The sequence below is a fragment of the Bos indicus genome, chromosome 29, assembly GCF_029378745.1.
Source record: "Bos indicus isolate NIAB-ARS_2022 breed Sahiwal x Tharparkar chromosome 29, NIAB-ARS_B.indTharparkar_mat_pri_1.0, whole genome shotgun sequence".
NCBI classification, from domain to species: domain Eukaryota; kingdom Metazoa; phylum Chordata; class Mammalia; order Artiodactyla; family Bovidae; genus Bos; species Bos indicus.
In genome coordinates, this window is record NC_091788.1 from 39,695,612 (window position 1) to 39,709,001 (window position 13,390).

The 13,390-nt window shown below is 45.1% G+C and overlaps 1 protein-coding gene across 1 annotated transcript; it reads right to left on the bottom strand.

Annotated features, from left to right (window-relative positions):
* Positions 1-2,243: 2,243 nt before the first annotated feature.
* Positions 2,244-11,349, bottom strand: LOC139180553 (pregnancy-associated glycoprotein 1-like). Its single transcript, XM_070782385.1, has 9 exons — positions 11,176-11,349; positions 9,947-10,097; positions 8,852-8,966; positions 8,635-8,753; positions 7,252-7,445; positions 6,229-6,345; positions 4,433-4,574; positions 4,247-4,345; positions 2,244-2,555 (listed from the first exon to the last, which is right to left on the bottom strand). Exons 1-9 carry the CDS (start codon positions 11,226-11,228, stop codon positions 2,406-2,408), a joined length of 1,140 nt encoding a protein of 379 aa, XP_070638486.1. The 5' UTR covers positions 11,229-11,349; the 3' UTR covers positions 2,244-2,405.
* Between the last annotated feature and the right edge of the window lie 2,041 nt (positions 11,350-13,390).

The following is a 13,390-nucleotide window of genomic DNA, read 5'->3' on the forward strand; positions in this document are numbered from 1 at the left end:
AAGGTGATGGAATTCTAGCTGAGCTATTTAAAAATCCTAAAGAATGAGGCTGTTAAAGTGCTGCATTCAATATGTCATCAAATTTGGAAAACTCATCAGTGGCCACAGTTCTGGAAAAGGTCAGTTTTCATTCCAATACAAAAGAAAGGCAAATCTAAAGAATGTTCAACCTCTCAAGCAATTGCACTCATCTCACTTGCTAGCAAGATAATGCTCAAAATCCTTCAAGCTAAGCTTCAGTGCTACATGAACTGAAAACTTCCAGATGTACAAACTGGTTTGAGGAACCAGAGATCCAATTGCCAACATCCATTGGATCATAGAGAGAGCAGGGGAATCCCAGAAAACATTTCCATCTGCCTGACTATGCTAAAGCCTTTCACTGTGTGGACCACAACAAACTGTGGAAAATTCTTAAGGAAATGGGAGTACCAGATCACCTTACCTGTCTCTTGAAATGGCTGTATGTAGGTCAAAAAGTGGCAGTTAGAATCAGACACAGAACAACTGAAAGATTTAAAACTGGGAAAGAAGCGTGACAAGGTGTACATTCTCACTCTGATTATTTAAATTCTATATAGGATACATCATTCGATGTGCTGGACTGCATAAATCCCAAGCTGGAATAAAGATTGCTAGAAGAAATATTAACATCCACAAATATGAAGATGTCACTGCACTAATGGCAGAAAGCAAAGAAGAACCAAAGAGCCTCTTGGTGAGGAGAGGAGATGCAAAAACTGGCTTAAAACTCAACATTCAAAAACTATTCACAAAAATATACTCAACATTCATGGCATCCGATCCCACCACATCATGGCATATAGATGAAGGAAAAGTGGAAACAGTGGCAGATTTTATTTTCTTGGGCTCCAAAACCACTGTGGACCTTGACTGCAGCCACAAAATTAAAAGACACTTGCTCCTTGGAAGGAAGAAAGGCTATGAAAAACCTGTATTAAAAAGTAGAGACTCACTTTGCTACAGAGGTCTGTAGCATCAAAGCTATGATTTTTCCAGTAATCATGTACAGATGTGAGAGCTGTAACAGAAGAAAGGGTGAATGCCAAACAATTGAGCTTTTGAACTGTGGTGCTTGAAAAGATTCTTGAGAGTCCCTTATACAACAAAGATAATACCAGTCAATCTGAAAAGAAATCAACCTGTGACCCCTGCTGACTCAGCTGAGGCATCTATTGAGGCCCTCCAGGTGGAAAGAACAGATGCTTCCACTGCAAAATTACCTAACCATGGCAGCTCCAAGCAAATACTATGTAGCTCCACACCTGGAGGAAGCTCAGAATGGTTGAGGGCTATGTGTTCCCTGGGTCTCCTGATACATGCATTGCATTCTCCCCAGCAGCATTGGAGGCCAAGGAAGGGGCATTCTGGGCCCTGGAGGAGGGGGATGGCTCAGGGATCCACTGGGGCCACCACTTACCAAGTGGGACTAAAAAGGACAGAGCAGGCATATGTGGCAGAGAGCTGGTGACTGGGACGTGGGAACAAAAGGGAACCAGCTCTATATGAAGTACCCTACCCAAATCCCCTAGAGGACATGCCCAGTGATAAGATCATCTGAGATGGGATAAAGAGAGTCTATTTCATTATCCTTTATAATTCCTCTGAATGAGGAGGTGGTGGAGTTGGTGGTTCATCACAAACCATTCCATGGCCTAGACCATCTGGCAGTCCCTATCCTTGGGGCTGCCTCTCCCCAACTTTAGTCATGTAGTTCTGGAGGAAATCGACCATCTGTGTGCTACTGGGTCAGGGCCAAACACCATATAAAGCCAGTCATAAGACCCCATTTCCCTAACAGGATGGCTGAGCAGGGGCTGTACATGTGATCTGAGGTGGGTCATTCAGGGAACACCCTTGAACTCTCATGTCTGCAATCTTCTTTCCTTACTGGGTGATGCCTTCGGGATTTAAAACCCTAGGTCAGGTAGCCTGAACTCCCTCACTAGGTGTAGAAGCCTTAAGGAAGAAAGTTGCCAGGCTAAGATCATCAAAGAAGACCAAACGGAAAGAGCGAGGGTGAGAGTGAATTGATGACTTCTAGTTTCTTGGGTCCATTCACTGAGATCTTTGTATTTGCTCTGATTCTTGTGTCCTGGATTCCCAGAATCATTTCAATAAGTGTCCCTTTTCCTTGAAGCCAGTTAGAGTAAGGCTCCTCTCAATTTTGATTCAGAATTGGTTCTAGATCCTTCACTCCCAGACACAAACAGAATCAACCATTTGTTTCAGCACCATTAAGAGTGAAACCCTTTATTCTTTACTGAGAATAGGGTGTACAGACCACCAAATACAGTTCACCAGCATCCTAGGCAAGAGTGCCCAAAGTGTGAGTTAGTGTGTGTTAGGAACGGCCTTACTGATTCCTGAACCACTCTAAGCATTTACACTGCCCGTGCCAGGCCAATCCTGTCATTTCCTCGATCAAAGACTGAGAAATACCGCCTCAGGAAGGCGTCACCGAGGATCCAGGTCTCTCTAGATGTTCTCACTGTGTTCTCTTTAAAAGCGGAATAGCAGCGGCCTCTAGAATCCTGGGGGAGTCAGAGATACATGTTAGTCAGCATGAGCCCTTACCAGTGACTCCCCCCAATATCCAGACCCAGCACAATTCTTTGTTTTATCTCCCTCTTTTGGTAAGTATCAAGGGGTTTTCTCAGCAGCAGGGGATATGAGATTTCATCCAAAACCAAAGAGGGCCAAGACATGAGGTTGCCATGAGGAAGGGTGTGGTGAGTGGAGGACTGGCAGTTGGGGAAACATAGGAATGAAAAACAACAAAGTCCTACTGTAGAGCGTAAGGAACTATATTCAATATTCAGTGATAAACCACATGAAAAAGAATAAGAAATACATATATATTTTATGTGTATAACTGAGTCACATTGTTGTGAGCAGAATTTAATGCAACACTGAAGATTAGCCACACTTCTTTATAATTATTTAGAAAAGAACAAGTGTGTCCATAGTTCACCTCATTCCCTGTTTCTTTCCTTCTGACTCCTGCTCCTTGTTTTCTCTGCAGAGAATGCTGGTTCTCCTCCTGCATCCCCACAGTCCATACTTTATTATAAAACTGTATTTTGTATTGGAGTATAGTTGATTAACAATATTCTGAGTTTCAGGTAGACAGTAAAGGGGCTCAACCATATGTATCCGGGTATCCTGGTCCCAAAGACACCTCTCCCATCCAGGCTGTCATATAACTGAGTGGAGTTCCCTCTGCTACAAATTAACTCATTTTTGGTTATCCATCTTAAATAGAGCAGTGCCCACAACACGTTCTTGAAGACTTAACTCAGGAACTCTGAGAAGCCTCCTTCAGCCCACACTCACCCTCTTTGGCCACTCCAGGCTTGGGTGGGTAAGGTACTCTTGTTCCCCAGCCCCAAAGGTCAGTCCGTAGCCCTCATCACCCCTCGTAAGTCCCCACTGCCCCAGTGCAGACCACCTTGAGATGTCATTTGCATGGAATCCAGTGTAGTTCTGCCTAGAACCAAGCAACCCTCCATATGGCTCAATGAGTTTGTGGTTTTGGAATTCCTGAAATTCCCTCTCTTCCTCAAAGCCTTCTTTGAGTCCATCAGCCTGCTCTGAACTCTCGCAGGGAGCTGACATTAAGCTTCCACCCTGTGCTGGGGCTGAGCAGTCACTGGCCACCTTTTATTCACATTAGCATCCAACCTCCCCACAGAGGGGTTTGGTACCCCAACTCACAAAGGGGGCACCTGGCCAGAGCAAAGGGAAGATGCAGCTGAGAACTAGGCTGACCATGTAATTTATCATACAAACCAGGAAAACTTTGAGAAGGGAAGGGAGACTGTTAACTTATGCTGGGACATCACACTGGGACTGCCCCCAGCCATTCTCCTTGTAATGTGGCCTATTTCAGGGACTCCTAGTGCTGAATTTCATGTTCATGCACTTAAGGTTCAGATTGAATTGAAGTTCTTTGAGGACTGAAGACCTTAGTTTTCCCCTCTGCCTGACTCCCACCATGCCATATGGTGTGGTATCTCCACACTTATTTCAGGAAGATCAGTGTCCCACACTGCCCTTTACTTTCAAGTGATTGGTTTTGTGGGAGGCACTGGCCCAGCCACAGGGCTCAGCAGCATCTGCAATGGTGTGACATGGCCTCCAGAGGGCACCCTCCTCCCAGCAGCAGCTCAAGGGTTCCTGCAAGCTCCAGTTTGAGAACCAACCCTCAATATTGTCCCCTCACCTTAAAGATGTAGGCTCGAGCTGTCATTGGGTACTTGATGCCGTTGATGATGAAAGTAATAGAGGGCAGGTATTTGGTGGCAAAACATGAAACGTAGTGCTGTTACAGAGAGAGGGAGAGAGGTTGGCCCTGGAGATCCTTGTTGTGTGTGGAGACTGGGAGTGACCTTGGGGCATGACCCTTCACCTTGGAATCAAATGGCCTGGTGCGGATGAGCCTGTGTATGTTATTCACCAGTCTTCCTGGGCCTTCGATATGTGATGTCCCAGTGTGCACAAGGGCCTCACAGCCATCAGAACAAGCAATAACCGTTCTTTTCATGGAGATGCTGAGAGACAATGAAAGAAAGAGGGCATCAAGGTCACTCTGATTCTCCCCAGAGTTGCCCCCTTCTTGACTGTCTCCTAAACAGCCCTTCATCTCTTGCCCTCTTCCTTTGCTCTTGACACAGCACCTTTCTTGACATCCTTGAATGCACTACTTGAATACACTACGATATTTTGTACCTTGACACAAGATGGCCTTCCTTCCTGGGGAGTGGAAGACTCCACTCCCCTTTGACTAGCAAATTTCTTCTCATCTTCCAGATTCCACCATAATTGTATTGTTTTCAGGAAGTCTTTCCCCTGGTGTTTTTCAGTCTCCTGTCTTGATCACTCTCTGTAGACCCTTCCTCATGTCTGCTGCTGCTAACTCACTTCAGTCATGTCTGACTGTGTGACCTCATAGAGGACAACCCAACAGGCTCCACCATCCCTGGGATTTTCCAGGCAAAGTACTGGAGTGGGTTGCCATTGCCTTCTCCTCTTCATGTCTAGCATGTACCAAAGTCACAATTCACTATGTGGGTGAGTCACTTCATGTATATCTGCCTTCTTAGATGTGAGGGTGAGTATTATTCTCCTTGCCTCCCTAAAGGGCCTGGCACACAGTGGATGCTCAATGCTTGTCTGTTCAATGAGTGAATAAAGACTTGGAAAACAATAAGAAACCTCCAGAGAGCTGTATCTGGTGGGGTACAAATAACGGGTCGCACACAGAGTGAAGATGGAGATTTGCAGGGGCAGCAGATTCTCATAATAGGGGGAGAGAGGGGCTCCTATGGGAGAGGGTGTCTCCAAGCACTGCTCCTACAACAAGCTCAGACCCTGAGACCCTGGCCATGAAATAAATGACTAGCCCACAGAAACTCCAAAGGACAGGTTAGCTTTTGTCTGAGGGTATCACACAGAATCCTATCAATTATGCCTCTTATCCTCAGGTCACTCCTGGATCCCACCTTCCTGATTCTCTGTAATAGCCCCTATCCCACTGTGTGCCGAAGAACTTGACTTTTCTATTAGTTGCTTTCACATCTTAAGACTGCAGCCAACCTCTCTCCACTGCTACGTAGCTGCTCCGTAAGAAGACCAATTTTCCCCAATTTCTCAGGACTGTCCCTGTTTTTAAAATGACATTTATCTGTACTGAGAACTTCCTATGTCTTAGGTAGCCCTGGAAAGCCAGTCATCTTATCATAACTCTGTTTAGGCTGGTGAAATTCTCCCTGATCGTCTGTTCACCACATTTTAGAGTCCTCTAACTCTGTTCCACACCTCAAAGGGCAATGGGTGCAGCCCTCTCTCAGCTGCACAGACTTCTCCGGACCCTTTTAGGGCCCTGGTCAGAGTATTTCTCAGAAGGCCTGGGGATTATGACCCAATGAGTTGTTTGTGTATCTATGTGCTTGTGTGTTTGTTTGTATGTGTCTCTGTGTGGCTTTGTGTGTCTCTGACTAGCTATGCATGTTTTTATGTGTCTCTGTGTATGTTTATATGTCTACTTGTGTGTTTCCATGTGTCTGTGTGTCTGTCTGTGTCATTGTGACTGGTATATATGTCTGTGTGACTGTGTGTCTGAGAATGTATTTGTGTGTGTCTGCCTGTGTCCATGTACAGTAGCAGGAGCATCACTTGGGCTGACCCTCAGAGGGAGAGGCTTACCGGTCCATGTGTACTCTCCATTCGCCTGCTTCAATCAGTGGTATCCAGTTGAGCTCTCCCTTGTAGTACTGGTGGTCCACCCCACCAAACATCACCACACTGCCCTCCTGCTTGTTTCTGTAGAGAAGAGAGGGGGCGGAATCTTGGAGGACAGTAATAATAGCACTGTCTGAGAGCTGTGATTGTACACCCGTCAAGGCACTAGTAAGGTCCCCATGTACAGATGCAGAAATTGGGTCTAGGAGAGATTGAGATCCAGACTGAGGTCTGTTACTGTCTCATGAGTGGCACAGAGGAGGTTAGAAGCTGAATCACTTGGCTGGGCTCCACCCACTACGTCTTCTGAAGACGCCCTGGGCCTCCAGGGACCTGAGTGATCAGACACCCTCAGAGGACAGAGTGCTGAAGTGTTTTGGCTTTCCCCTTGTCAGGAAAATCAAGGCCTGAGAGTTCTAAGGGTATGGGTTCAGGTCACACAGAGTTGGCTTCACTGGCCTATGACCTCTACTGTCCAAAGGGCCCCACACTCAGAAGGGACCTCACCTCTGCTCTCCCTGACTTGAAATGCCTAATATTTCTTGAACAAGGGGGTCCCACATTTTCGTGTCCCACACTTTCATTTCTTACTGGCTCCACAAATTTGGTAGCTGGTCCTGGGCTCCCAGTGAAATGCTAATGAGGAAGGAAAGATATCCAGCATCCTTCTCCTTCCTTCCTTATCAAATTCATAAGCAAATCCTAATGCCTTTCCTTCAACATGCTTCCTGTTGCCTTCCATTAGCATCCTCCTCACTCACCCCCCTAGACCAAGTTACTGGTCTTGAGCCCATGAGTAGGGTTCTGTTCCAATTAACTTTTATTTGTAAAAGCCTGTGGTGAAGCAAGGTAGGGCCCTGGGGCCATAGTTATCCTGGGTTAGATTATCTCTCAGGATACTTCTATATAAAGTGTTCTATAATTTTTGTGTAACTGAAAGCATCTTAAAGCTTATTTGGAGAAAGGGATTGTCCATCTCAGACTTACTTGCTCAAGTAGAAGGCAAAAACAGGCTCAGAAATGGCACCTTGATTCTTCAGGTTGTCAAAGATGGGGATGGCTCCAGAGAAGGATATGTTGGGGTAGTTCAAGCCCAAGACACCATCATAATTTCTGCCCTCCAACCCATATTCCACCACGCTTAGACCGAACGGCTGATCAGTACTTACAAGGTCCCCAATCTGTGGGAAAGAAGAGTGTTCTCACTTACAGATACATAAAGTGGGCCTAGGACTTGGCTGGGGTGCATTGCCATTAGATCCTCAGAGAATAATTTAGGCTGGGCTCTGTCTTTGGTGGCCCACAGACAGTTAGACCTAGCTGGGAGGGGAATTTGGGTTCCATTTGTGAAAGGCTGTGAATTTTAAAACCTCTGCACCTCTGAAAAACACCACCTGAGTCAGTCAAATTTGCCTCTTGGCTTCTGTCCAGGTGGGGCAACCAAGAGTCAGGCCAGGTCCCATTGGTGCCACCTTATGGACAAAGCAATCAACAGCAAGACAGCCTTCTCTTTAGCATCACTGTGACCTAATGAAAGGAATGGACTGCATTCTCTGTAAGGTACTGTGGATTCTGCATCTGTCCAGGAAGACAGAAGCCGAAAACACAATCTTGCTTGCAGGGTTCTATGAAATTACTGCCTGGGGAACTCACTTTGGGGGATATGTGTATTTTTCTGTGAGTGTGTATGAGAGAGAAAGAGAGAGAGGGGAACTACTCAGGTATTTTGGGGGAGGCAAGCCATAGATTTATTAGACTCTCAAGGGTCCTCTAGAATGAGAACTCATTTATCAGGCCCCATCACTTCTCAGGCCTCCAGTTTCCCACTCTGGATACCTGAAGGCCTTGACTGCCCCCAGGGTCTGCAGATCAGTTTTATCCTGTCCCCAGACACCCCAAAACAACTTCAGTCCTGAAAAGCCAGCCTAACTCCACCTTTTACCACATGTGTGCCCTCAGCAAGGCCCTTGCTGTCTGCACCTCAGTTTCCTCATATGTCTCATGAGCTAATCAGAGTAACTGCTGTGTGGGATTGTTGCAGGATTAAACCAGTTACCACCTGAAAGTGCCTAGAACAATCTGATATAAAAGTGGGTGCTTTTGTCCCTTCGTCTCGCTCCCAGCAAAATGAACTGCTCATGGGCAGAGGAGCTGCAAGTCCACACCTCAAGTCACTCTCTGGGTTACCTAATCTGTCTGCTCGTGTGTCACCATAGGCACTGCCTCCCCAGAGACACGATCCTGTGGATAAGATGGCCAATATCTATGGGAGTTAGGCTAGGAAAGGTCCTGCCAGATGTTCCTGCATCTGTTTTCCAAGCAGAGGTCATTCCATAGCCAGTCCTGTCTCAGCATTTGTTACACTGTTACCCGAACTGTGTCATAAGCAAGAAATCCCTTCATGCTCCCAGATCCATAGGTGATGGTGAAGGTCTTATTGGTAGGCTGGAAGGTGGAAGACTGAAGTTGTCTGAACCAAACCGGTGCAGCTGCAGACACAAGAGATGAGTGCCATCAGGTGCCAAGGGTGGAAACAGGGTGGCAGGGCAAGTGAAGGATGGTCCGGGTACGGGGTGTCTGTACTCACAGCATGCTGGCATGGTACAAAAGGAGGGCACCCACAAGTCAGATGAGCCTGTGTCAAAGACAACCTGGAATTCCTGAGGGGGTGTTCCAATGGTGATGTTACCCACGTAGACCAACTAAAGGGAGGAGGGAGTGGGTTAGTGCAGAACTGGCTACCCTCTATTCCCACACTGATGCCTCCCTCTGGGTGTCACATATCTCTTGAGACCACTTCTAGCCACCGTGAAGCTCACAAACTTTGGTCACAGAGGTATCTGCATTAGATATATTTATCCTGTGCTACATTGTATGCAGGATATTGATTCTATGACCAAGCGTTGAAGTGGTACCTCCTGCATGGGAAGCCCAGAGGCATAACCACTGGACCTCCAGGACTGCTGGACACCCAGGGAAGTTCTGGTGCCTTCATTTGAGAAGCTCTATAGTCTCTTCAATCCCAGCCTTAGCAGCCCCTTCTCCATGAGATCCTTCTTGATCAACCCCAGCCACTCCCTCTAAACTCAGACCACATCCAATCAACACCACACAGGTGACCCTTTCATTTGACATGTATTTACTCTTTGCCTATCTCTCAGGCTGGAATGGGCATCTTGAAGTCATCTTGAAGACAAAATAATCCCTTTTTCTAATCTAAAAACAGTAACCACACTGATTCTTATGGCCATACACAAAATACAGGTTCAGTAACTTTTTACTGCCATCGTTCTTGCATCTGTGGAAACTGAATTCCTCTACCTGGGGATTCACAATTGCTTTACAGGTGGTTCTACCTTTTGATCAGTGATGGTTCACTCTTCATCTGTAACTGAGTGGCTCACTTAGTTAAGAAGGAACAATCGCCCTCAAACAAATGACACATGTATGACACAGAAATGGATATTTACCTGCCACCTGGTAATTGCCCAGACCAGTCACAAAGACCAACAGTTGAGGATAAGAGTGCCTTCTCCTCTGGTTGGGGTCCCTGTTTTCCAGTATCTTTGCCTCCTGCAGGAAAACCAACCCCACCATCCCACCTGGCATCTCCAGATGATCCCCAGTGTTAGGCTAGAGCACCAGGGGGTGCTCTGGAGCACCATCCTCCCAAAATACTCACATTCATGATGTTCCTCAGCGGGTGAATAGTTAGATTTGAGCCACGAAAAGAAATCTGGGACAGTCTGTAAGGATGCTCCTTCAAGAAATTCTTCAGCATGTTTTTTCCACTGAGGGTTTTTCTCGTGGTCTTCACTTGCCTTAGAGGTATTCTTTCACAGAACATTTGAAAAAGAAAACAAAGAAGATGCTACAACAAGCTGTCAGTGTTAGGATATAACTGTCATTGTAATGGCCCTGTGTATATTCTAATCATTTTTATGAGGCACATTATTATCAGAATTTTATGCATATACCATGGCAAAGACACCAATTTGAATACAGGTTCTTTTCTGCAATCTTGGGTAAGCCATATGACCATGTGGGGTCTCAGTATCCCCTTCAGTAAAATGGTGGAATGTGACAATACAAACCCTCCAAATAGAATATCTTGGGGATGAGTGAAGTGATGGATATAAGGTACCTGATAAATAGGAAGTCTCAACAATGACAGCCATTAGCATCACTGTTGCCATCGAACTCATTCCTTCTCATAGAACCTCAAGGAAGAAGGTAGAAGGGGGACTCTTATTTTCTTTTACAAGGGAGCAATTTGAAATGCAAGAGTTTTGAGTTGACTGTGGTCACACTGCTTGTCTGACATAAAACAGTGTATATAAAACAGTGTATCTTTCTCCAAGTTGAAAGAGAAGAAAGAGTTGAAAGAAGAATCCAAGATATAGGGAACAAGTAAGGGAAATTCAGAGGCTTGAGAAGGAAGAATGAGTGAAATGAAAAATTAAAAGAAAACAGCACAAAGAGAAATACACTCCTAGTGACTTCCAAAGAGATGGAGAGATAAATGACATTGTCACAGAGATGCAGACATAGGCATATACACACTGAAGTAGAGAGTGAACAAAGAGGAAATGTTGAATAAAATGTAGAAAAGTGCTATTCCACATGACCACATCGACATCTGCATAGACTGTGCACTGAACAGTTGCAAGGAGTTGCATTTTCAATAGGTCATGATATGACTGGACCCCAAGAACTGTGCAACCATGCAAATTTACATAAGACCTTGGCATCTACAATTCCTAGAGCAAGTTACTTATCAATAATAAAGATTTGAACTTTAAGACTCTTAGGGAAAGATTCCATTCCCTTCTAAACCTGATGGGTGGAATAATCAGATGAAAAGAAAAATCCGAGAAAGGAACATAATGTGGCTTACATCCCCATACTTACTTGACTATGCACTCTGAGAAGGCCACCAGCCCGAGGAGCACAATCCACTTCATGCTTCTTTACTGGCTCCAGGTACTCAGGGAAGTTTGGGTTCTTAGCATGTAGTGGTGACCAAGAGCCCGTAGTTATATATGCTCTGACCTACCCAAGTTTTTCCCTTTAGGCCACTAAAAGATCTGAAAAAAAAAAAACACAAAGGTCTTGATAAAATCTTTACCTTCATTAGTGTCCTTGGTGAGTGGCCTTTGAAGCTTTTCAGAATACAGAGAATTGAACCATAATCTCTTCCTTGAAGCTTGGCTGGAAAATCAAACTGATCTGCATGGACATCTAAGAAGACGGAGAACCTTCACTACTTGGAGAAAAAAACAGCTAAGAACATCATGAAAATGCATACTAGGCACCATGCTCGAAATTCATGGTTTCATATCATCTTCCTAGCCACTTCATGAGATATGCATTGCTGTCTTCGTTGGAGAGATGGCTGGGATGATAAGTTGTCAAATGGCAAAGTGAAGACTTCAGGGACAGCCCAGGGACATACAACTGGCTTTAGGTAGTGGGTCTAATGGCAGACATCAGAGGCACCTATGATGCCAGGCTGCATCAAAGATTTAGGGCAGAGAAGTACTTCAATTGCATGGTTTCAGTATTGGAGGAAATGTCATATGCATCCACAAGATATTTTATATCATACAACAACTGTATAAGGAAGAACTGTATGCTAAGTTCTGGGCTAAAGGCTTCAAAGTCAAAGTTGATCAAGACAAAAGTACTCTTTATCTTAAGAGACCTAGCAGTCTAGTTCTCACAAACTCATGGCCCCGGGAGGCAGGAGATATGATACTAGGACTAGGTGGCCATGTTGGAATCTGGGCAGCACAGGCCTTACCACTGGGAGCAGCCTTCCCTCCATTTCACCCATGCTGGAAAGCAGGCCAGTTGGCCATGTTTTCAAGTGAATCAGAAGTTTGGATATTTATGTACAATCTACTGATTTTAATGTTAACAATTTTTTTTTTCCCTAAAAAACAGTGGGAATGAAATCTCCACAGCGATGTGCTGGAATCAGCCTTCACTCTCCGCAGTTTTGTGCTTCTGGCCTAGAGTTGGGAGTGCAGTGGGGACTGAGAGGACTTTAATACATGTTGGTTGATTTTAAAAGACACTGACTGCATACTAACATGCTGACTCATTGGAAAAGACCCTTATATTAGGAAAGATTGAAGGCAAGAGGAGAAGCGGAAGACAGAGGATGACGTGGTTGGATAGCATCACCAAGTCGATGGACATGAGCTTGAGCAAGCTCTGGGAGTTGGGGATGGATAGGGAAGCCTGGAATGCTGCAGTCTATGGCATTGCAAAGAGACGGACACAACTGAAGGATTGAACTGAAGTGAACAAATTGAGAACAAAGACTAATAAATCTAACTGCATCAAGTTGTTGACTAGCTACCTACAACAACACATTACTTAAGTGGCTTTAAAATTCAGACTTATGACTCTACATTCAGAGTGGAATATCTTCTAAGTAAAAACAAAAATACTGCCCATAAAAAACCAAACCAAAGAAAACTAAAAGAAAAAAAGGAAAGAAATCTGACACTATATTCAACAACTTCAGTTCAGTTCAGTTGTTCAGTCGTGTTCAACTCTCTGTGAGCCCAAGAACGGCAGCATGCAAGGCCTCCCTGTCCATCGCCAACTCCCAGACTCCACACATACTCATGTCCATTGAGTTGGTGATGCCATCCAACCATCTCATCCTCTCTCATCCCCTTCTCCTCCTGCCCTCAATCTTTCCTAACTTCAGGGTCTTTTCAAATGAGTCAGCTCTTTGCATCAGGTGGCCAAAATAATGGAGTTTCAGCTTCAGCATCAGTCCTTCCAGTGAACATTCAGGACTGATTTCCTTTAGGATGGACTGGTTTTATCTCCTTGCAGCCCAAGGGATGCTCAAGAGTCTTCTCCAACACCACAGTTCAAAAGCATCAATTCTTCGGGGCTCAGCTTTCTTTATAGTCCAACTCTCTCATCCGTACATGACCACTGGAAAAATGATAGCCTTGACTACACGGACCTTTGTTGACATAGTAATGTCTCTGCTTTTCAATATACTGTCTAGATTAGTCTCAACTTTCCTTCCAAGGTGTAAGCGTATTTTAATTTCATGGCTGCAGTCACCATCTGCAGTGATTTTGGGGCCCAGAAAAAT